Below are 26167 nucleotides of genomic sequence, written 5' to 3' on the forward strand. Positions count from 1 at the left end.
ACACCTAAGGTCACCTGGATATTAACAGTCTGAGCTAAATTTAAACAAACTCGGGCCATCTGGCTCCAGAGCCCCACTGCTAATTGCTGAGCTGGCATGTAAACAGGTACTCGGCTGGGACACTAGAACCTGTTCTTTCTTGTCCTTCACCAGCTTTGAGCCAAAAATAGGCCATGATCCATCAGTCAGCAAACACTGCTCCTTTCCCGATTTCTGGTGCAGAAATCACCAGGGGCAACATGTGCCTTGACCATGTTCATCCTCTGAAACTGCATTCTTCACCCTGGTTCCTGCCTGCCCATTTCTAGGTAGTGGGGATGTCCACTCACACCAGCAGGCAGTCTCCTGCAGGAGGCACTCAGAACCTCAGAAAATTAGTGAAGTATGGTTTGCAGAAGAAAATCCAAGTGATTCTGCCTCTGAAAATCCCTCATAATTTTCTTTTAATGCAATGTCTCTTCTATGTGTTTCCAAGGTAGAAAATCATAGTGGTTTTGTTCTCAGGTTTCATTTCTCTTCCTCCTCCCCTTGCAAAGAATTGCATTTTAGAAACTTGAATAAAGGAAGTGGTTGACTTTGTAGCCAATAGATGTGGAGGTGAAGAGCTTCTTGGTCAAAATGATTTAGCAAGAAACCACCACCGTCACCCAAGAACAAGGCAGGCAGCCCCCACCCAGGTGGGGCAGTTTTCAGGGTCCCCCACCACCACCACCACTCTCCTCAGCACCGCCTTTTCCGTGAAGCCATGCTGCCGGCCTGGGCGCTGCTTGCTTTCTGCAGCTTCGTATTAAGCACCACACGGGATGTGTCCCCAGGTAAGTGGAGGGTCTCCCCAAGGTTCTGCCACTATCAGGCACAAATCCAAGATTGCTGGAGGGAGCCAGCATGCCATGAGTTTCTCCTCCTATGCAGAGTCCCAGAAGCACAGTCCAGATTGGGCAACTCCAGTAGAAGGTGGGGCTGCGAGGCACCAAGGGCCCAGTTCTGGGGATAGCTGCCTTCCAGGGGTTCAGGAATGGGGGTTGGAGTGCCTCCTCGGGATGAGGGGAGGGACCTCTGTTCTCAGCTGCTCCTGGATCCAAGGGAGGGTCTCCCCTCTATGGGGACAGAGCTTTGGGTGTGGTTAGGCAGTTTCCATCATATGGCTAATCATTTTTGCCTGCTGGCTGCTGTCCTGTGACTTAGTTTTAGGGACCCTGATGATCAGCACTGGCCTGATGTTATCCTTCCTGCCAGGTCAGTGCTGAGAGGAAGCAGGGGAAGAGAGAGCCTTTGCTCCTGGAAACTGAGGCATAGCTAGAGTAGGTGACTTGCCAAATTCATATAGCCAGTGGATACCTGCCTACACACACACACACACACACACACACACACACACACACACACTAGTAGAGTTGGAGATGCCTTCCCAGCACCAGAATCATAGGCCATGGATGATGGTGAAGATCTACCGGGTCCCTATCTGACCTCCTCCTTAACCATTGAGGAAGCTGGTACTGGAGGACTGAAGTGATGCTCAAGTCACATAATCACTGCCTAGGGAGCAGGGGCAATGTCCAGGGGGTGGCTGGTTTCTGCCCTCCTTCCTCTTTGGAAGGGGGCTGGCACCTGTCCACAGGAGGCCAGGTAGAGGGTATTCAGGAAGGACCAGTAACAAGAGGACAGCCCCTAAGCCTCTCAGTCTGTGGAGGGGTCACACCCCTCTTGGTGATACTGACTCAGGCCTTTGGACAGTTTCAGGTGGCTGCTGCACTTAGGAACTATGGGGTATTCTGCCTCCTCTCTCTCCCCACTCCTAGAGCTTTGCTCTTAGCTCACACAGTAAAGCCCTGACCCCCCTTTCCAGCCTGTACTAATTGGATGTCATTGTCTTCCTGTGCCCTCCTAGTGCCCATAGGAGGAAACAAGACAGGAGAAGAAAGTGGATGCTCAGACCAGAGAAGAGCATTCCTTCTCAATCCTTAGTGAAGGGGCTCCTGGATGGATGTGGTACCTGTCTTCTCAACTGTACTGGAATTTGTTCATAGTATTGGCAATTATTTGCTAAGTTCTTTCTGCTCACTCCAGCTTCATCCCCTAACAAACTAGGGACAGTACCAGGATTGCATGGAGAATCTTTAGCCAACTATTAGTGCTCTTTCACCAGCAGAATTGTCGCCTCTCTGCTGCTGTTTCGTACTGAACAGAGCCCTGTCCAGTGCACTCCCCCATCCATAGCTACACCTACCTCTCCCTGCAGAAGCCCTTCTCAGGCAGCCTGAGCCCTCCTGCTAAACCTGGTCTCTGCCACCAAGTCTCCGATGAAGGGTCCAGAGTCCACACTCACAGGCAGAAGACCTTGGGACACACAGATTCCCTGAGCCTAGTAATTGTGGAGCTTGAAGCCTCCCTAAGAATCAGTCTCATGACCCATGAAACGGGTAAATAACTCCATCCCCCTTGGGCCTGGAGAGGCTTGATGGGTGGACACAGAAGACATGCTTACTGAGCCTGGGGTGTTTGCAGCCACCCACCCTAGCCCTGCTCCTAAGTCTGTTTTGTCCTGGCAGACGCCATGCTGTACCACCTCACCCCATCCTACCCCAGCTTCGATCCTTTCAAGTGCTTCCTTCACTTGACAGATAAGGGCCTCAGAATGAGGGACTTTAAGTCTTCTCTCTCTGGTAGTGCAACAGAGATAGGAACTCAGCCCCAGACCTGGTTCTCTCCTCCACCCTGATCCCACCCAGCCCCACGGTTCCCACAGCCTCCCCCTCACCTTCTGAGAACAGATTCCAGAGATTTCCTGTGGTGGGGGGAGTGGGTGACAGGGACCCTTAGGGTGGCACCATCTGGACATCTGGCTTCTCCCTAAGCCTAAAAACTAAACTACACTAACTTAAATGCAGAGCCCCCAGCAGCTCTGCCTCCTAGCCCTGCAGAACTTAGAAAAATGAAAAGCCCTTCTTTCTCAACCTGCTAGTTCTCCTGGAAAGCTCCACTGGGCCACCATGTCACACTCTGCCCTCCTCACCAACCAAGCTGGCAATGGCCTATTTTCTCACATCAGGGCCACTTGGGCACAGGTCCAGAAGCCATCACTCCTTCCACCTGCAAGGTGACATCAGTCCTCGGTTACTAGTAGCAAGGGCTGGGAGCACTGTCACACCCAGAGACTATTTGCAGCAAGAGGGATCACAATGTCCCGCATCCTCAGGAGGGCTTCTGGGAACTGCTGCAGGCTCTGTCTGGGATCGTGGGGACTACTGACGCACTCTCTGCATCTTGAGATTTTTTTTTTCCCAATGGAGGACACCAATTTACCTTCAGAGACCCCACTGTAGCCATATTGCATATTTGATATAATACTCGATAATACATTATTGCATACCATTTATTGGTAGGATCTTCATCTATAACATCTTATATATCCTCACCACTACCCTGTGAGGTTGGTGCCATCATCCCATTTTACAGATGAGGACATAAGAGGCTCAGAGAGGTTAAGCAGCTTGCTAAAGCTCCAAAGCCTGTAAGATTCAAACTCAGGACATATCCCAGTGGGTTAAGGCCAGGACTAACCAGCAAGCATCCTGTTTATGCCAGAGGAGCACATGTGCCTTCAAAAGAATGGGTCTATTCGTCAGTCAGAGCCATCAGAACACTGCTGGATGGGGAGCAGCTCCATGAAATTAATGAGAGCAATGACTCACTGAATTTTGGTGTCAATATGAGAGGATCAGAGGAGTGCAGGACTCAGGATGTCATCTCCAGGTAGGCAGAGAGTGGACACCAGCCCCCCTGAGCCTGACAGTTACCACCCATCACCCCAGTCCTTAGGCCCAGACCTCCAGTCTGTGAGCTTCAGGAGCAGAAGGCCAATGGGGGCTGCCTCACTAAGGGTTTCAACACCCTGCTCACAGCAAGGGCTCCATGATGCTGGTGGAGGAAGCCCAAACAACCACCTGGAGGTAACTATGCCCAGGTCACACAGGGAGGACACCAACATGAGCTGCCAGTATTTGACTCTTGGGCACCCTGGGGTTCTCTTCTCAGGGATGATTTTACATGCTGGGGGGTTCCCTCCACCTTCAGGCCACATGTAAAACACTCTTGAAAGAGGAAGGTGGTGGGGAACCCCAGCCTCCCCTGAGTACCTCCTTTTCCTCCATCTACAGGATAGTGTACAGGGTGGACAGGCCGAAGGGAACAGGAGCTCTCTCCAAAGGGTCTGGTCCACCATATGGCTTCAGGATGTGGACATGAGGCCAGTGTCCCAGGTTCTGGGGCCCCCTACTGGATATACATCCAGCTTGTCTTAGTTTTTCAGAGAAGTAAATTAAGTGTTGTTTACCAAAAACATTCATTACTGTATTATTTTACCAACTGTTCTTTGTCAGAAAGTCCTTGTCCCATGCCTCTTATGGAACATTTGCCTGTATGTTCATGGTAATTCGAGGGCAGATTATACCTTCTTTAATCTCCCTAGAACAATTAATTGTTGCTACAACTAACATTCTGGTTATTGACAGTGTTCCCAAGCTGTGGTGTCATCTGTTCACCTGTGGATTTGAATGAAACTCTTAGCTGTTTTCCCAAAGAGTCAACACACACCAGCAGGCATATAAATTAAATCTTCCACTCACAGAGGACAGGGCAGTGCCTATGGGCATGCTAAAAGCAAATCCAGGGTTAGTATCAGTTTTGAAGGGGGTGTGGGGATGCAACAGACACAGGAATAGGATGCTGGAGTATAGGAATCACTTGTGATTTGTATAGAAAAATTACATTTTTAAGTGATAAACATCAGACTGTCCCCTTGAATTCAGCTTGCTTCCCATTTTGATCACCAGGGAGAATAGAGACCCCTAAATGTCTTTGCTACATGGAAGGTTAGAGAGAACTAAGGGTGACTGTAAAGACCATGGCCCAGGGATCCACTAGTGCAGGCCTGGCCCAGCCAGGAAATTGAGGGGATCCCTAGTCATCCCAGTTCCTGCAGCAAGGCTGTTAACAGGCAAAGGCAGAGGGTTGTTCCTAGTCACATGTTGGGTCCCAGTGCCAGCTCTCCAGGGCCTGCTGTCTGAAAACACTAACTGCAGGAGTCCACACCCAGGGGCAGAAAGTTGGCTACATCCTAATACCCTAAGGGCTGGAACTCAGCTGTCCTCCTCCAAGTCCTTCAGCATTTTACATCTGCACATTGTGTTTGTCCGCTCCTATTGTTACAACTGTGTGCCCTGGAGGCAGCACCTGGGTCTCTAGCACATCTTACTCTGCTCAGCACCCAGCCCAGCCCCTTGGTCATCCTGATGTTCTCTCCATATTCCCCAGCAGCTTCAGGAAGGGGACCCAGCTGGGTGGATGGTGCTCCTTCCTCAGCTGCACCTCCCGGCCCATCAATCTCCTGCCATTTGAGTCATTACTTTCAAAACCGAAGAGCAATTTCTTTTCTATGAGCAGTAGCGGAATCCTTTGTGGAGAGTCCTGCTCCTGAGATGGTCTGTCAGAGCCACAGTGGGGAGCAAATTTTCTCATCTTTCCTCCTTTCTGGGTGCATTTAACCTTACTTCCCACCTGACTGTTGATAAGGCCGTGTGCAGCTCAGATCCCCAGGGCCAGGCCTAGCATTGTATGTATAATCCCTGGGCCTTAATGTGTTCTCTGTACTGTCCTGGGAGTTAGGGAAGGTCAGGGAGGAATCACCCCTCATTTGGAAGAACTTCACTTCTTTCCAACTGTGAGTGGCCTGTGCCCACCCCAGCATTGTTCCTTTACAGAAGAATGTTTTGTCTCTTCTCACCAACCTGCTTCTCCCGATTGTTCTTTCAGTGCATGTCACTCAGGCCTTCATAGTGCCACCCCCAGATAAGTGACAACACTTAGTGCCTCCTACTAAGTGCTGTCAGTTCTGCATCCACATTCAGCTCTCTCTCCTCCTCACTTAGGTCATTTCCTACTACTGCTTTCTCACTGGTCTCCTCACCGACCTCCCCTCCCTCAGCGCTCTTTATGGGCAGGTTAGTCACCTTCCTGAAACCTGCCCCGGCCAGGTCTGTATACTGCTTCCCTTCTTGTACTGTGGACTCCTTAGTCTCAGAGTCATCTTGGCACTGCCCACAGAAGCTGCCAAAAAATACTTCTTGAATGAGGAAAGGTGGTCTTTAGAATTAGTCAAACCTTCATTTAAATGTGCCCTGCACTCCACTGATGCCTGTTTCCTTACCTGTAGAATGGGGATGAAAGCATCATCCCTGCAGAGGGATGAGAAGGGATTGCAGAGCAGGCCTCTCCTACTACCCTAGACTTCAGCTTCCCTGCACAAACCATAGATCCCACTCAATCCAGAGGATAGCAGGCAGGACTATGACTCCTGTGCTGACTTGAAATCAACATTCTAGGAAACATGAAGTTAAATAAAAATAAAGCAACTTCAATTTTTTCATAACTTTTTTGTAACTTTACCAAAATCACTTGGGAACTAACATTGCCTTCATCTGAGGTTCAGCCTCACCTGATTTTACTTTATTGTTTTAATTCTGCTAAATTCCAGCAAAATTAAATATGATACATTTTGTTTAAAAAAGTTAATAGTGGTTACCTTGGAGATATTGAGAATTATTTCTAACATTTTTGTTAAACTGTTCTATATTTTTCAAATTTCCCACCAAAAACAGGTAAAGCTTATAATCAGAAAAAGCAATAAATGTATTAATCCACAGTGGGGGATGGGAGACCATGTAATAACTGGAAACTCAAAAGAAAGGGGCTTTTCTTTTTTGCTGTGTAGACTTCAGTGATGAGTAGAAACCAAACTGTTTTCCAAAACAGTTTTTTGTTAAAACGAACATCCATACCTGTCTTCCTATGATCAGTAAGCACAGGTACCCCAGGAGCAGTCCTCCCCATTATGTTAGCATCAGTATGCATGGATGTCAGAAGACCTCTCAGCACCACCTGAGTCAGAGCTGCGTGAGGAGCCAATGAAATGAAGGTTTTGGAGCCTGATGCAACCTCATCAACCCAGCTCACGAAGCTCAAGGGACAGAAATAGCTTTTGTGGCTTCAGTCTTCAGACACTTCAAATGAAGTCTTCAGCTTCTGTGAGGATGTCATCTGAAATCTGGATTATTGCAAAGGAGAATCTCAGGGGCTGCTTGTGGAGGACAAAGCTCTGGGAAAACCTTGGACCAACAGATGGCCATAATCCTCTGTTGGGAAGGGCCAGGTCTTTTTGGCTGCTAAAGCATAGGAAGCCCTGCAGAGGAATCGTAAGGTTAATCTTAACATTTTGCCTTTGGTCCCAGGGAACCTGCTGGGGAAGACCAACTGGCCAAGCAGGGTCCCTTTGGTAAGGCAGTGTGGGTCCTCCGAAGGCAGCGGGACGCCCCCCAGGGTCATGGAACTCACATGGATTCACACCTTCTCTGCCCCACTCTCAGCCTCCTTCCACTGCATCACCCATAGGGGAGAGGAGACCCAGCAGGCGGGTTGCATGGGACCATCAAGCTGAGTACCCAGCCAACCTAGTTCTCAATCAGTGGGGGTCTCCTGTGCACGCCATCAAATCAGGCATTCAGGTTCCACTGCCTAGAACCTGTGGCAGTGAAAATGGCCTCCTCTGGGACCCCTCACTTTAAGCCGATGAGATTACTGGCACCCTGGGCAAGGCCTCCTCCCCATTGAGCTGAGCTTCTACCCTCTTCTCACCCTCTGCTGTGACCAGTGTGTAACCCACACCAGTTCTCTAAGAAATGTTCCAACATGCTTGAACAACTCCATCCTTTGGCTATATGGTCTATTTCAAAGATCCTGCACCCAGCTATAAAGCCTATCCCCTTTCCTCCACAAGGGCTCTGTTCCCTGGGTTCTTGGGCACAGTCTTACTGGCAGGCCACAGCTAGCACACAGCTGCACAGGGCAATATCCTGCTAGACACAAATCAAGTGGTTTAGGTTTCCAATTCCCTCAGCCTCTTCAGCCCACTGACTCTATCTAATCCCACCCATAGTACAAGGTAAAAGGCACTTCTCATATCTCCTGTTTGTCAGTCCTCATGAGTGGAGAACTCCTTATCCCTAGTGTGACATACTAGTTCAGCCCCTGGCATAATGCTTCTATTAAAGCTCCCAAGCTTTGTTATACTGCTGTTTTCCTCCCAAAGTTTTGATTTCTTCACAATCCAGGGCACCACCTGGTACCCTGACTCCCACAAAAGCCCATATCTTTGCCAGCATTATCTTCTCAGATAGCACATGTCTACAACCCAAATACACATGAGTCTCTCTAATCTTAGCCAGAGCCTATCTGTATGGAACAAGTAGGGGAGCCCAGGGCAGCAGGAATCTCTAAGCCGGAAGCTTGTCTGGTTAGCGTTGCTGCTGCCCTCACACCCCATCTCCACTTCCTGTTGCTTGAGCACCTCTGCTGCATGCTAAACCTACCTGCCTCTGCAGGACACAAGTCCCTGTCTGCACAAGCCTAGATGCAGTCACTGCCACGTGTGGCTACAGAACACCTGATACCAGCTGGGCCACCGAAAAGCTGAACTTTATACTCCATTTTAGTTAATGAAATAAAATTGCTAACTGGGCTATTGCCAGCCTTGTGGGACAGCTCAGCTCTCAATCATGTCTGGCATGCTAACATTTCAGGAAAATCTGGGGGAAAGTGTTAGTAAAGAGAAGCAGTTCACAGACCTAAAATTCCTCTTCGCACAGTCCCTCCCTCCCTATTTAGGTTTTCCCTAAAAATATTTAACCTTTTATTCTCTCTCTCTCTCGCTCTCTCTTTTTTTTTTATGGGGGGGGAGACATGGATATTAGAGAGACACAGCAAGTGGTTGCCACCCACACAACCCCAACCAGGGCCAGGGACAAACTTCAACCGAGGTACATGCACTTAGCAGGAACCGAACCCGGGACTCTCCAGTTCGCAGGCCGATGTTCTAACCACTGACCTAAACCAGCCAGGGCTTTAACCTTTTATTTTAGTATACATCTAGTACATGACCATTGTAGAAAAATTGAAAAATTCACGATGGGCCACCAACCAGAAAAGGCTATATTTACTTGCTCAAATTAACATAGACTGTGGATTTTTTACATTCCTATTTTCCTTATAATAAAATCCAGTGTTCATAACCTTAATTAGCACACACCCACATTGGGCCAGCCTTACCTCTCAGCACTTCTCCCCATGCCCTCCTTGCTTTGGCCACTTGGTCCCCGGAGCCCTGGGACACCTCTGCCCCATGGCCCACAACTGGCTCTCAGTCCCTCTATCTAGATCTGTGGAGATGGCTTAGACGAGCCCTGCATCCCTGCCAACAGATCCCTACACAGCTTCTGCCTTTCCTCACCCGCTGCTCTAATATTTTTCTTGCCTGTTTATTTGTGTAATGTGAGCTCCAGTCAACATAAGCTTCCATGCTCTTGCACATTCAGGATGAAGAGCACTCAGCCCATGGAGAGCTGAACAAAGGAGTGAAGTCAAGTTCTTCTTCAAGGAAGGGCCTTGGGTTCACCTGGGCTCTGCTGCTGTGGGAGCTGGAAGAGAATGTGGAGAGCAGAGGAGGTGTATCAGGGTCCCCGGTTCTGCCTAGCTGTCAGAGGCAGGGTATCTGATGGTAGGGGAAGCCACTCATGTTGCTTCCCCCATCTTTTATCAAAATATGGGCCTCCTCAGGGCAGAAAAAGCATAGAAGGGTGGAAGAAATCCAGGCCTTCCTCCCTCCACTATATGCTAGTTCCATAGAGTTTTGTGTGATAAATTCAGCCAGGTCTGGCCCTATCCTCAGACTTGTACCCAAAACAGTGCAGGAGACAGCACATGAGGAGTACCAGGTGCTATGGGGGCCCCTAGAAGCATGGCCTGGAAGCTGGGTAGATTCTAACAAGAATCCCTGAGATGGAGGATAGCATTAGCATTACAAATAAGAAGACAGGAGCAGCCTTTGGGCACTTTCCCATGTTCCACTTGGAGACATGCTGAGGAGTTGGAGCCAGATGTTGGCTTTAAAGTCCAGCTGCAGTGACTTCTCCTAACACTCTGAGGCTGCATCCTGTCCGGAGGCTCTGCCACCTTCACACATGTCCAGGTTTTCTTTAACACACTTTGGAAATAACCCTGGATTCTGAAGGAGGCTATGTGGGCAGGGACAGGGGACAGGAACTATACCTTTTCCATCATTATATCACCCACCTCACCTGGTCCTCAGCTTTCAGCATGGGACAACCATGGGGATGCAAAAGAATAACACTGTTGGATGAGAGCAGGACAGACCAGGGAGGGTGGACAGGAGAACAGAGGGTGGATGGGTGAAGGGACGATGGACAAGTAAGGGGAGGGTAGATGAGCAATGAACTAGATGGGCTAGGGACCACACTGGGAACAGAGAAGAGAACTGAACCCCAAGGTGTGAGGAATGACAAAGGGCCCAACTAACTGCAATCTTCTTGTCTGGTTCTGTGTTTCTCTTTCAGGTATTTGTTTTCAGACCTTTAACTTAGGTGTGAAGCCAGGATTTCCTAAAACAATTGAGACCAACAACCCAGGAGTCCTCAAAGCAGCCAGACACAGCGCTGAAAGGTTCAACAACTGCACGAATGATATCTTCTTGTACAAGGAGTCCCATGTCAGCAGAGCCCTGGTCCAGGTGAGGGTCAGGGTTCTGGCAGCCAGCATCTCAAGGCTAGGAGGCCAGGCTACAGAGGCGCCTATCCTATCAGGCCCACCTGTCCAGTGCCCTGGCCATCTAGAACACAGGAGAGGCCAGGAGGCTGATAGCAGGAGCCACCGATAGCCCACAAGCAGGCCAAACCAGTGTCACCAGAGTTGAGCAAAATGTCCTGGAGCCATCTCTTACTGAAACCAGCTTCTCTTGGGTGGAGCCACCAAAAGTAGCACAGAGGAAGGCAGGAGTGGAATGGAGACCAGAGGTGGGGAGAAACCAGAAGCTATACAACAGGAACCAACCTAATGAAGATGCTGCCCCCTTGGAGGGGCCTAATGCACCACCTGCCAGAGCTGTCCCTGCCTAGCCCCACCCTCTCCCCACATCACCTCCTCACCAGAGCCACAGCCCCAAAGGACCTTTTAACATTCTCCACCTGGAAACTTCTTTCACATCAAAGCTTTGCCCAAAATACACCCCCTTCTCCACACACAAACCCCTCCTTGTCCACCCTTACCTTAGTGTCACACCCTGTGAAACTGTCACACAGATGACTCAGTGATCTCCCTCTTAGAGGAGACCATACGGGGCAGAGCCAGGTCTTACTCATCTGTGTACTGAAAACACAGGGTCAGCTTGGGATAAGAGATGTAGAAGAATGATAAGGCACAATCAAGAGGTGGCTGGCCAGCAATCTCTGCCTTTGTTAAAACCAGGGATACTATGCAGCCATTCAAAAGAAAATTCCGAGATGGAGGCTGACTTTGGACAAAATCCACACAGATGGATGCTGAGGGAAGGAAAAAAGATGCTGATAGCTTTTACATACTATAAGTACCTGGTTACCTTTGGATCACAGAATTATAGGTGATTTTCATAATGTTCTTTATTTTTGGCAATGGCAAACCTTTTAAGAACAGTGTATTTTTTTTTTTTTTTAAGATTTTTTAAATTGATTTTCAGAGAAAGAGGAAAGGAGAGGGAGAAACATCAATGAGAGAGTAAAACATCAGTCAGCTGCCTCCTGCCTACCGGGAGGGAATCAAGCTGTAACCCAGGTAGGTGCCCTGACTGAAATAAACCAGCAACCTTTCAGTGCACAGAATGACACCGAACCAACTAAGCCACACCAGCCAGTGTATTTTTATAATTAGAAGTGTCATATAGAAGGCAATCCAGTGTGGGGAGGGTATTTTATAAGGTTTTCTATAGAAATAGCCCAAGTATCATCACTCCAAGGACACAGCTGCAGTGACCATGTAAGGCTGTGGCCTCCTGCAGATCCATAACAAGTGCAAGATGTCCAAAGCCTAGTGCCCAAGGGCCTTTGGGGGAAGAGGATGCAATACCCCTCAGTGATGTTGGGGACATAATTACACTTGGTACTTGGTGGGGTAAGACTGAAAATTGACGATTTTATCTCCAACGCCTCTGAAACCACAAATGAGGGCAAGGAACCCGATTGTTGACACATCCAAGCAAAGAAGGGCTATTTTTTTTTTATTAATTAATTTATTTTTGTTACTTTTTCCCCCACTGATTCCCTCCTCCCCTCCCTCTCTGCCCTGTCCCCAGCTTTGTTTTCCAGGTCCATTGTTCATGCATATATGCATATAAGTTCTGTGGTTTATCTTTCCCCCACAACCCCCTCTTCTGTGGACTGTCAGTCTGTAAAACAATTCCATGTCTCTGGGACTACGTCATTACTCACACTGTTATGTTCATAATATTCCACAAATAAGTGAGACCATATGATAGTTGTCTTTCTCTGTTTGGCTTGTTTCACTTATGATAATACTTCCCAGGTCCCTCCATGTCCTCTCAAAGGATAAGAGATCTTTCTTTCCTACAGCTGTGTATATGTACTCCACTGTGTATATGTACCACTGCTTTTTTATACATCTGTCCACTGCTGGACATTTGGGCTGTTTCCAGATCTTAGCTATTGTAAATAGTGCTGCTACGAACATGGGAGTACATATATTCTTTCTGATTAGTGTTTCAGGCTTCTTAGGGTATATTCCTAGAAGTGGGATTACTGAGTGAAATAGCAGTTCAATTTTTAATTTTTTGAGGTAACACCATAGTGTTTTCCATAGCGGCTGCTCCAGTCTGCATTCCCACCAGCAGTGTACTAGAGTTCCCTTTTCTCCACACCCTGGCCAACACTTGTTGTTTGATAATTTTATTGATGGCGGACATTCTGACAGGTGTGAGGTGATACCTCATTGTTGTTTCAATTTGCATCTCTCTGATGATTAGTGATGTTGAGCATTTCTTCATATGTCTCTTGGCCATTTGCATGTCCCGTTTGGAGAGGTGTCTATTCAGCTCCTCTGCCCATTTTTTAATTGGGTTCTTTGTCTTCCTTTTGTGGAGTTGTATGAGCACATTATATATATTGGAAATTAACCCCTGATCTGATACATCATTGGCAATTATGCTCTCCCAGACATTGGGTTGCCTTTGCATTTTGATGATTGTATCTTTTACTGTGCAGAAGCTATTGAGTTTGATGTAGTTCCATGTGTTCATTTTCTCCTTTGTTTTTGTTGCCTTAGGTGATGTATCAGTGAAAATTCTGCGGCGTATGATGTCGGAAATTTTCCTGCCTACTGTGTCTTCTAAAATTTTTATGGATTCATGAATCACATTTAAGTCTTTTATCCATTTTGAGTTTATTCTTCTGTATGGTGTAAGTTGATGGTCTAGTTTCATTTTTTGGCATGTAGCTGTCCAATGTTCCCAACACCATTTATTAAAGAATCTGTCTTTACTCCACTCTATGCTCTTGCCACCTTTGTCAAATATTAATTGAGCATATTGCCTTGGGTCTATTTCTGGGTTCTCTGTTCTGTTCCACTGGTCTATATGCCCATTCTTGTGCCAGCACCAGGCTGTTTTTGATTACAGTGGCTTTGTAGTATAACCTGAAATCTGGTAATGTGATCCCTTCTACTTTCTTCTTCTTTTTTAAGATTGCTGTGGCTATTTGAGGTCTTTTTTGGTTCCATATGAACTTTTGAAGTATTTGCTCTAGTTCTGTGAAGTATATTGGTATTTTGATGAGGATTGCATTGAATCTATAGATTGCTTTGGGTAGTATGGACATTTTAATGATGTTAATTCTTCCAATCCATGAACAAGGTATGTGCTTCCATGTTTTTATATCTTCCTCTATTTCTTTTTTCAATGACCTGTCTTTTTCTGAAAATAGGTCCTTTATTTCTTTAAGTTATTTAGTTAAGCTTATTCCTAGGTATCTTAATTTTTTTTTGCCACGATGGTAAATGACATTTTTTTTTAGTTTCTCTTTCTGTGAGTTCATCATTGGTGTATAAGAATGCCATCAATTTCTTGATGTTAAATTTGTATCCTGCTACTTTGCCAAATTCATTTATTAAGTCTAGGAAACATTGGATGGAGTGTTTGGGGTTTTCTACGTATCCTATAATGTCATCTGTGAATAATGACAGTTTCACTTCCTCCTTTCCCATTTGGATTTCTTTTATTTTTTCTTCCTGTCTGATTGCTGTGGCTAAGACTTCCAGTACTATGTTAAATAAGAGTGTCAAAAGTGGGTATCCTTGTCTTGTTCCTGTTAAGAGAAATGCTATTAGTTTTTGTCCATTGAGTATGATGTTGGCAGTAGGTCTTTCATATATGGCCTTTATTATGTCGAGATATGATCCCTCTATTCCCACATTGCTGAACATTTTTATCAGAAATGGGTGGTGGAATTTGTTGAATGCTTTTTCAGCGTCTATTGATATGATCATATGATTTTTATCTTTCATTTTGTTTATGTGGTGTATCACATTTATTGATTTGTGGATACTGTACTGGAATTGCATCCCTCAGATGAATCGCACTTGGTTATGGTGAATAATTTTTTTAATGTATTACTGGATTCGATTTCCTCGTATTTTTTTTCAGGATTTTGCATTTATGTTCATCAGGGATATTGACCTGTAGTTTTCTTTCCTGGTAGTGTCTTTTTTTGGTTTTGGAATTAGAATCATGCTGGTCTCATAAAAGGAGTTTGCAAATCTTACTTCTTCTTGAACTTTTAAAAATAGTTTCAGGAGAATGGTTATTAGTTCTTCGTTGAATGTTCGGTTTTCTATCTCTTCCCAATTCAGTTTTGGGAGACTGTACGTTTCTAGAAATTTGTCCATTTCACTTAGATTGTACAATTTGTATAATTGTTCATAACATTTGTTAACAATTTTTTGTATTTCTGTGATGTCAGTTATTATTTCTCCTCTTTCATTTCTGATTTTGTGTATTTAGGTTCTCTCTCTTTGTTTCCTGGTGACTCTAGCTAAGGGTCCATCAATCTTGTTTGTCTTTTCAAAGAAACAGTTCGTTGTTTTATTAATCCTTTCAATTTTTTTTTCTCCATGTCTTTTATTTCTGCTCTGATCTTTACTATTTTCTTCCTTCTACTTGCTCTGGGGTTTTCTTTTTGTTTCCTTTCTAGTTCTTTAACTTGTGAGGTTAGATAGTCTATCAGAATTTTTTCTTGCTTCTTGAGGTAGGGCTGTAGTGCTACGAACTTCCCTCTCAGAACTGTTTTTGCTGCATTCCATAGATTTTGTGTTGTTGTGTGTTCATTTTCATTGGTTCCAGGAAGCTTTTAATTTCTTCCTTGATCTCCCTGGTAACCCATCCTTTGGTCAATAACATGCCAGTTAGCCTCCACGTGTTCAAATGTATTTGCATGTTCTTGTCACAAATGATTTCTAGTTTCACGTCATTGTGATCTGAGAAGATGCTTAATATGATTTCAATCTTCTTGAACTTTTAGAGACTTAGTTTGTGCACTAACATATGGTCTATCTTTGAGACTGTTCCATGTGCACTTGAGAAGAATGTGAATTCTGCAGTTTAATAAATATCTGTAGATATTTATTAAATCCATTTAATCTAGCGCTTCATTTACAGATTGTGTTTCCTTGCTAATTTTTTGTCTAGAAGATCTATCTAGTGATGTCAGCGGGGTGTTGAAGTCCCCTGCTATGATCGTATTGCTGTTGATTTCTCCTTTAAAATATCCAGAATATTTTTAATTTATGTTGGTGTTCCTGTATTAGGTGCAAATATGTTTACCATCTTCCGGTTGGATAGATCCTTTCAATATAATGTAATGGCCTTCTTTGTCTCTAGTTAAGGCCTTCATTTTGAAATTTACTTGATCACATATGAGTATTGCTACCCCAGGGATTTTTTCCTTTTCATTTGCTTGAAAGATTTTTTTCCATCCCTTCACTTTCAACCCATGTGAGTCTTTTGTTGTGAGGTGGGTCTCTTGTGAACAACATATATGTGAGTCATTTTTTATTATCCAGTTAACTACTCTGTGTCTTTTTATCAGAGCATTCAAACCATTCACATTTAAGGTGATAATCGATATGTATTTATTTATTACCATTTTTGTTTAGTGTGGTTCTATTTTTCTTTCTATTTCTGCTACTAATTATAGCAGTCGTTTTAGCAGTTCTGGTTTGGTGTTAATATATTCCCGGGAGAGGAAAAATGGCGGCGGAGTGAACGGAAGCTACACAGACTGTCTCCCAGAACCAAACTGGAATTACAACTATAACACAGACAAATCAACAGGAAAAACTAACAGAAAAGCAGCTTGCGAGGACCATATAACCAGGGACACTGACTCCATCCTGGTAGGCTTGCGAAGGCGCGAGACTGGGGATGGGAGCCCACGGTCGGCAGCTTGGCAGCAACCTTAGCTGGGAGCAGCGCCCTCGGGTTACACTGCCAAGCAGCTCCACAGCGCAGAGCCGAGACAGAGGCTAAAGAAGCCACAGCCACTCACCTTGGGCTCCGGCAGAGGGAGGGCAGACTGGACTGGAACTGTCGGGACACTCGGGATTTGGAGGGCACTCACAGCTTTTGCTGAGTTGCAGCCACGCAGGACGGTGGGCATATTGCTCCTTCCAGGCCTCTGAGAAGAGGCTGCAGCCCCTCCCTCGGAGATCCAACCCCACCCTGTGGGCCATTGAAGTGCTAATTGAAGCTCATTAACAACCAGCATCTGCCCCACCCTCGGGAAATCCCCTTGTGCTGAGCACCTGAGAGAGCTTTTCAATCAACTGACAACCCAAAACTCATCAAGTAACCTCAACTGTTAGCCTCCAGGCAAAAAGTGAGAGGATAACAGTACCTTTCCTGGTCTGGCAACTTTAACCAGAAAAGTAAGACTTGACAGTGGTGCTTAATGTGGGTCCTCCCTTGCTCATCTAAACACAGGAGAGGGAGCCACAAACAGCAGAACACCAACACCCACAGGGAAAACTTGACAGGCTCCAAAGCCCACAGTGATAGCCAAAATGGGGAAACACAGAAACAGAAGCCAAATGAAAGAGCAAGAGACCTCCACTGAAGATGAGATCAATGTGGAGCAATTAGGCATGTTAACAGAGCTAGAATTCAAACTATTAAAAAACAGGAAGACAGCTTAAGAAAACAATGGGACAACTGGAAACGTAATAATTTTCACATCATAGGAGTCCCCGAAGAAGAAGAAAAGGAGCAAGGGATAGAGAATATATTAAAAAAAAATAGTGACAGAAAACTTCCCTAATTTGGTGAAGGAAGAAGGCATTCAAGTTCAAGAAGCACAGAGAGTCCCAAGTAAGAAGAACCCAAACAGGCCCACACCAAGACACATAGTAATTAAAATGTCACAAATTAAAGACAAAGAGAGAATCCTAAAAGCAGCAAGAGAGAAGCAACAGGGTACCTACAAAGGAAACCCCATAAGGCTCTCAGCTGACTTCTCACAAGAAACACTGCAGGCCAGAAGGGAATGGCATGAAGTAATCAAAGTCATGAAAAACAAGAATCTGAATCCAAGACTACTCTATCCAGCAAGGCTATCATTCAAAATAAAAGATCAAATAAAGAGCTTCCCAGACCAAAAAAAAAGGCTAAGGGAATAAATTAGCACCAAACCAGCACTGCAAGAAATGTTAAAAGGACTGCTGTAATTAGCAGTAGAAATGGGAAGAAAATTAGAACCACACTAAACAAAAATGGCCATAAATAAGTACATATCAATAATCACCTTAAATGTAAATGGATTGAATGCTCCCATAAAAAGACACAGAGTAGCTGATTGGAAAGGAAGCATGACTCATCTATATGTTGTTTACAAGAGACCCACCTCACAACAAAAGATTCACATAGGTTGAAAGTGAAGGGATGGAAAAAAATTTTCCAAGCAAATGGAAAGCAAAAAAAAGCTGGGGTAGCAATTCTCATATCTGATAAAATAGATTTCAAAATGAAGACCACAACTAGAGACAAAGACTGCCACTACATAATATTTAAAGGATCTATCCAACAGGAAGATATAACCTTGATAAACATATATGCACCCAATATAGGAGCACCAAAATATATTAAAAATCTTCTGGAGGACTTCCAAGGAGAAATCGACAACAATACAACCATAGCAGGGGACTTCAACACCCCATTGACAGCAATGGATAGATATTCTAGGCAAAAAATTAGCAAGGAAACAGAGACTCTAAATGAAGCACTAGACCAAATGGGTTTAATAGATATCTACAGAGAATTACAACCCAAAACTACAGAATACACATTCTTCTCAAGTGCACATGGGACATTCTCAAAGATAGACCACATGATAGGACACAAACTAAACCTCTACAAGTTCAAGAAGATTGAAATCATATCAAGCATCTTCTCAGATCACAATGGCATGAAACTAGAAATCAATTGCAATAAGAACATGCAAAGACATTTCAACACATGGAGGCTAAATAGCATGTTATTAAACAATGAATGGGTCACCGAGGAGATCAAGGAAGAAATTAAAAACTTCCTGGAAACCAATGAAAATGAACACACAACAACACAAAATCTATGGGATGCAGCGAAAGCAGTTCTGAGAGGGAAGTTCATAGCACTACAGGCCTACCTCAAAAAACAAGAAAAATTTCTAATTGACTGTCTAACCTCACAACTTAAAGAATTAGAAAGCAAACAAAAAGAAAACCCCAGAGCAAGTAGAAGGAAGGAAATAGTAAAGATCAGAGCAGAAAAAAAATGACATAGAGACCAAAAAAAACAATTCAAAGGATCAATGAAACAAAGAGCTGGTTTTTCAAAAAGATAAACAAGATTGATGAACCCTTAGGTAGACTCACCAAGAAACAAAGAGAGAGAACCCAAATACACAAAATCAGAAATGAAAGAGGAGAAGTAATAACCAACACCACAGAAATACAAAAGATCGTTAACAACTACTATGAACAACTATATGGCAACAAATTCGACAAACTAAACGAAATGGACAAATTTCTAGAAACACACAGTCTCCCAAAACTCGACCCAGAAGAGATAGAAAACTTGAACAGACCAATAACAACTAAGGAAACTGAAGAGGTAATCAAGACTCTCCCAGCAAACAAAAGCCCAGGCCAGGATGGCTTCACGGGGGAGTTTTACCGAACATTCAAAAAAGAACTATCACCCATTCTCCTCAACCAATTTCAAAAAATTCAAGAAGAAGGAAGACTTCCAAACATGTTCTATGAGGCCAGCATAATTCTAATTCCTAAACCAGAAAAAGACACTACGAAGAAAGAAAACTACAGGCCAATATCCCTGATGAACATAGACGCCAAAATCCTGAACAAAATATTAGCAAATCGGATCCAGAAATACATCAAAAAAATTATTCACCATGACCAAGTGAGATTCATTCCAGGGATGCAAGGCTGGTACAATATTCGCAAATCAATAAACGTGATACACCACATAAACAAAATGAAGAATAAAAACCACATGATCATATCAATAGATGCTAAAAAAGCATTCGGCAAAATCCAGATCCATTTCTGATAAAAACGCTCAGCAATGTAGGATTAGTGGGATCCTATCTAGACATAATAAAGGACATATATGAAAGACCTACAGCCAACATCATACTCATTGGGCAGAAACTGAAAACATTTCCTTTAAGAACAGGAACAAGACAGGGATGTTCACTTTCGCCACTCTTATTTAACATTGTACTGGAAGTCTTAGCCACAGCAATCAGACATGAAGAAAAAATCAAAGGGATCCAAATTCGAAAGGAGGAAGTAAAACTGTCATTATTTGCAGATGACATGATATTATACGTAGAAAACCCTAAAGAATCCATCAAAAATCTAGACTTAATAAATGAATTTGGCAAAGTAGCAGGATACAAAATTAACGTCAAGAAATCGACGGCATTATTGTACACCAATGATGAACTCACAGAAAGAGAAACTGAAAAAACAATCCCATTTACCATTGCAGCAAAAAAAATTAAGATACCTAGGAATAAATTTAACCAAAGAAATAAAGGACCTATTTTCAGAAAACGACAGGTCATTGAAAAAAGAAATAGAGGAAGATATAAAAAAGTGGAAGCACATACCCTGTTCATGGATTGGAAGAATTAACATCATTAAAATGTCCATACTACTCAAAGCAATCTATAGATTCAATGCAATCCCCATTAAAATACCAACGACATATTTTATAGACTAGAACAAATACTTCAAAAGTTCATATGGAACCAAAAAAGACCCCGAATAGCCACAGCAATCTTGAAAAAGAAGAACAAAGTAGGTGGGATCACAATACCAGATATCAGGTTATACTACAAAGCGACTGTAACCAAAACAGCCTGGTACTGGCACAAGAACAAGCACATAGACCAGTGGAACAGAACAGAGAACCCAGAAATGGACCCAAGGCAATACGCTCAATTAATATTTGACAAAGGTGGCAAGAGCATACAGTGGAGTAAAGACAGCCTCTTTAATAAATGGTGTTGGGAAAATTGGACAGCTACATGCAAAAAAAAAATGAAACTAGACCATCAACTTACACCATACACAAAAATAAACTCAAAATGTATAAAAGACTTAAATGTGACCCGTGAATCCATAAAAATTCTAGAAGAAAATGTAGGCAATAAAATTTCAGACATCATATGGAGCAGAATTTTCACTGATACCTCACCTAAGGCAACAGAAACAAAGGAAAAAATGAACACATGGGACTACATCAAACTAAAAAGCTTCTGCACAGCAAAAGAAACAATCATCAAAATGGAAAGGCAACCAGTGTATGGGAGAACATCATTGCCAATGATGTATCAGATAAGGGGTTAATTTCCAATATATATAGAGTGCTCATACAACTCCACAAAAGGAAGACAAAGAACCCAATTAAAAAATGGGCAGAGGAGCTGAATAGACACCTCTCCAAACAGGACATACAAATGGCCAAGAGACATATGAGGAAATGCTCAACATCACTAATCATTAGAGAGATGCAAATTAAAACAACAATGAGGTATCACCTCACACCTGTCAGAATGGCCGCCATTAACAAATCATCAAACAACAAGTGTTGGCGAGGGTGTGGAGAAAAGGGGACTCTAGTACACTGTTGGTGGGAATGCAGACTGGTGCAGCTGCTGTGGAAAACACTATGGTGTTATCTCAAAAAATTAAAAATTAAACTTCCACTTGACCTAGTGATCCCACTTCTAGGAATATACCCTAAGAAGCCTGAAACACCAATAAGGAAGAATATATATACCCCCATATTCATAGCAACATTATTTACAATAGCTAAGATCTGGAAGCAGCCCAAGTGTCCATCTGTAGAGAAATGGATAAAAAAGCTGTGGTACATATACAAAATGGAGTACTATGCAGCGGTGAGAAAGAAAGATCTCTTATCCTTTGAGAGGACATGGAGGGAACTGGAAAGTATTATCCTAAGTGAAATAAGCCAAGCAGAAAAAGACAAATACCACATGATCTCACTTATATATGGAATATAATGAACATAACATTCTGAGGAGTACAGTAGACCCAGAAACATGGAAGTAGGGCACCTACTGACATCCCTCAGAAGAGGGGGTGGGGGGGTGGGAAGAGAGAAACCACAGAACTTATATGCATGTATGCATGACCAATGGACATGGACAACTAAGCCGGGGACGGGGCGGGGGTGGGGTGGTGAGGGGGGTGCCAATGTGGTAAAAAAGGTAAAATATCTGTAACAAAAAAATAAATAAATAATTTATTTTATATATATATATATATATATATATATATATATATATATATATTCCCTTAGCCTTTTTTTTTTTTTTTGGACTGGATAGCTCTTTATTTGACATTCTATTTTGAATGATAGCCTTGCTGTATAGAGTAGTCTTGGATTGAGATCCTTGTTTTTCATGACCTTGATTACTTCACGCCACTCCCTTCTGGCCTGTAGTGTTTATGTTGAGAAGTCAGCTTAGAGATGTATGGGGTTTCCTTTGTAGGGAACCTGTTGCTTATCTCTTGATGCCTTTAGGATTCTCTGTCTTTAATTTTTAACATTTTAATTACTATGTATCTTGCTGTGGGTATGTTTTGGTTCTTCTTACTTGGGGCTCTCTGTGCTTCTTGAACTTGAATGTCTTCTTCCTTCACCAAGTTAGGAAAGTTTTCTGTCACTGTTTTTTCAAATATATTCTCTAACCCTTTCCCATTTTCTTCCTCTTTGGGGACTGGTATGTTACAAATGTTAATACACTTCCAGTTGTCCCACAGTTCTCTTAAGCTGTCTTCCTGTTTTTTAATTGTTTTTTCTTTTGATTTTCTGATTGGTTGGTTTTTTCTACCCTGTCTTCTAATTCACTGATGTGGTCCTCAGCTTCCTCTACTCTGCTGGTTAGTTCTTCCAATGTGTTCTTAATTTCTGCTATGTCATTCCTCATTTCCACTTGGTTGATTTTCAGTGTTTTTATATGTTTACTCATGGTGATAATGTCCTTACTCCTACTGTTGAGCTTCCTCAAGATCATGGCTCTGAACTCTACCTCTGATAATTTGCTTAGCTGCATTTCATTTATCTCATCTTGGATAGAGTTCTCTTGTTCTATCATTTGTGATTTGTTTCTTTGTTTCACCATTTTGGCCTTTTCAGTAGGTTTTGGAGCCTGCCAAATTTTCCCTGTAGGTGTTGGTGTTCTTGTTTGTGGCTCTATCTACTGGTTTTGGATGAGCTTGTGTGGGCCCATGTTAAACACCACTGTCAAGTCCTACTTTCCTGGTAGATTTGCAAGCCCAGGAAAGGTTTAGTTATCCTATCTAGCTTTTCCCTGGTGGCTAGTAGTGTGTTACTCAGTGCCTTGGACTGTAGCCCTGGTGTTTTGCATAAGAGGATTTCCAGAGGATGGGATAGATACTGGTTGTTAATGAGCCTCACTTTAAATTTCTGTGCCTCTCCTGGGAAAGGCTGAATCTCCGAACTGTGTGTATGTGTGTGTGTGGGGGGGGGGGGGGATGGGGGCTGCTGCTTTTCCCCACAGCTCAGGGAAGAAGCACAGTGGCCACCGTCCTTTGTGGCCACAACTCAGAATAAACTCTGACTGCCCTCCAAATCCCGGTTGTCCTCACAGAGTTCCAGCGCAGTCTGCCCTCCCTCTGCCGTAGCCCCCAGGTGAGTGGCTGTGGCTATTTTAGCACTCTGTCCAGCTCTCTGCGCTGTGGAGCGAGCTTGCTCATTATTCCCCAAGGGCGCTGCTCACAAGTAAGAATGCTGCTGTACACGAGCTCCTAGCCTGCCACCTTCTTCCACCTTCATAGATCCTACCCGTGCCCCTGATTATATGGTCCTATCCTGCTGTTTTTTCTATGAGGGTTTGTCTTTATTTTAGTTGTAATTCCCGTTTGGTCTTGAGAAATTGTCTGCATAACTTCTATTCACTTTGCCTCCATTTTCAAATTCTTTTTGCCTATCTTGTGTGCAGCTGGATTGCACAGGTCTCTTTGGTGCCTCTGCACCCTGCAGGTCCTGCAGGTAACTGGATTGCACAGTCCCTTTGAGGACCCGGCTCTATGCCTATGTTATGGGGTGCTGGGTCGCACAGGTCTATCTGGTGCTTCAGCACCCCACAGGTCCTGTGGGTAACTGGAATGCACAGTGCCTGTCGGGTTACACAGGCCTCTCTGGTGCTTCAGCACCATGCAGGTCCCATGGGTAGGTGGATCACACAGTCCCTGCTGTGTCCCACAGGCCTCTCTGGTGCCCTCACACCCTGCAGGTCCCATGGATCACACCAGTCCCTCTCTGGCTCCGTCTTTCCACTGCACTTGTGAGCTGCTGGACCTCACAGCCTTCTGTGGAGACCCAGGTCCCACCACTGGTGCCTGGGGAGTGCTGCTGCCCCGTGGGGCTTTAGTCCTGCTCAGCTTTTGCTGTAGTTTTTGGGAATGGGTCTCTGCTGCTGGTCTGTGCTTCTGTTGCCTGGGGATGGATATCTGCTCCCCAGCCTCTGTTGCTGGGGGTATATCTCGACTTGATCAGGCTGCTACTATGGGGGATGGTGCTGGGCTCCTGGATGTCCATCGCTTCCGTGACCAGCACCTTGGGAGCTCTACTACTGTGCACAGGTCTGTGTTGACACAGAGTGTCCACTGATCCAATGGTGTCAGGTGTGCTGGTCGGCTCAGGTTGCTGGGCCCTAGCCTCTCCCACTGCCTCCCAGGGAAGACCCAGGATCTTCCAAAATGGTGGGACCTCCTCGTGGTCCAGGGAGAAGCACCCTGAAGAGCCGCTTACCGTGGTAGTTGGTTGCTCCCGTCCACCGCACAGGAACTTTCTGCTCAGTGGCTCTGCACTGCTTGGGTTTGGTTGTCCACCTTCACGTCTACTCACACTCTCTCACACACTAGCGCACTCTCTCACACACTCACTTCCCCTCCAGTCCTGCCTGCCACCATCTTCCATTTACTCAAGAAGGGCTATTTTTGAAACTGAAAAATAAAATACCTCCACCAATGGTGAGGAGAGCCAGCAGACATCGTATTTACACTCATCCCATGTAAAGGCCTCACAGGGCAGGTGATAGTGGGTGGTTAGGACATGGGGTGGGGAGCAGGAGTTCATCTTTGCCCTGAGGCTGCCCTGACCCCAGGGCAACCCTAGTCTGTCACTCTCCTGATGCCTGATGGAGTGTCTGGGGGCAGGAATGAGATGTCCTAAGGCAGGACACAGAGCACACCTTTCATCCCTGGAACCAAGAGCTAAGTCCCTGGGCAGAAATGAAAAGATGAGTGAACAAAGAAAGGAAAGAACATGGAGGGGTCTGGATGCAGTCAGTCACAGGCTTTCTCACCACAGTGGTTTAAAGACGTTTGACATTTCCTCTCCACCATTCACTCCCTTTCCAGAGGGCATGGACCAGTCATCAGGGCATCTTCACCACCTATCTTAAAGCCACTTTCTGCTGGGAGAAGAGCTACCATCCCTCCTGACCTGAACCAAGTAACCCAGGCCCTGCCTTCTGTTCTCTTTAGATAGTGAAAGGGCTGAAATACATGCTGGATGTGAAAATTGGCAGAACTACTTGCAAGAAAACCAAGCACCCCAGTTTGGACAACTGTGACTTCCAGACCAACTACACCTTAAAGCAGGTAAGCAAAAGGGTCTCATCTCCTCAGACCCCTCACTGCTTTCCTAGCCCCACCCACTCTCTCCAGGGCTTTGGGAAACACTCCTTCATCCCTTCTCTATTCCCACAACTCCAGATTTCACTCTTGAGGCCAGGCCTCTTAGCATCCAACAGGACCCTACAAACATGGGCAGACATAGAGGGGAGACCCCCTCCTCAGAGAGGCACAACTACATTCAGGGGTAGGTTAGAGCAGAAAGAGACCTTTCAAAGAATTCACAAATGTATATACACACACAGGGAGAAAGCAAGTGTGGCAAAATTTAGTAATTTGTAAATATAGGCAAAAGTATATATTCTTCCCCCCTTTATTGGATTTAGAGAGAGAGGAAGGGAGAGAGAGAGAGAGAGATAGAAACATATTATCAATTGGCTGCCTCCCGCATGCCCCTTACTGGGGATTTGGCCCACAACCTGGGCATGTGTCCTGACCAGGAATCAAACCTGCGACCTCTTGGTGCATGGGTCGAAACTTAACCAGTGAGCCACACTGGCCAGACAAAAGTATATGTTCTTGAATTATTCTTTAATTTTTTTTATAAGGACCCTCAGGGAAAGAAGGGAATTCGTCAGTAATAAAAACACACACATTCACACACAGACACGTGGCATGCAACCACAGGAACAGCCCACAGGCCACAGCACTGGAAACTGCAGAGCTTCAGGTGGACAGCCTCTATAGGATGGGTGGCCTTTGTGACAGGTAGCATGATTCTTAGGGTGCTCTTCTTTGTTTCAGATTCTCAGCTGCTACTCTGAAGTCTGGGTCATCCCCTGGCTCCAGAGGTTCGAGGTGTCTGTTCTGCATTGTCACTGACTTCTGCCTCTCAGCAATACTACAGCTTCTGGCACTTTTTTTTTTTAAGTTTTTATTGATTTTGTTTTTTAGAGAGAGAGATAGAAACATCGATGTGAGAGCTACATCAATAGGCTGCCTCCTATATGCCCCCTACTAGGGACTGAGC

At 44.6% G+C, this 26167-nt stretch overlaps 1 protein-coding gene across 1 annotated transcript; it reads left to right on the forward strand.

The window, feature by feature from the left end:
* The first annotated feature begins 618 nt into the window (after positions 1–618).
* On the forward strand, positions 619–26035 carry CST7 (cystatin F). Its single transcript, XM_036245397.1, is given in 5 exon segments — positions 619–728; positions 730–815; positions 10464–10636; positions 25048–25164; positions 25942–26035. Coding segments are annotated over 5 exon segments (564 nt in total). The 3' UTR covers positions 26020–26035.
* The last annotated feature ends 132 nt before the right edge of the window (positions 26036–26167 follow it).

The sequence above is a fragment of the Molossus molossus genome, unplaced genomic scaffold, assembly GCF_014108415.1.
Source record: "Molossus molossus isolate mMolMol1 unplaced genomic scaffold, mMolMol1.p scaffold_m16_p_6, whole genome shotgun sequence".
NCBI classification, from domain to species: Eukaryota; Metazoa; Chordata; class Mammalia; order Chiroptera; family Molossidae; genus Molossus; species Molossus molossus.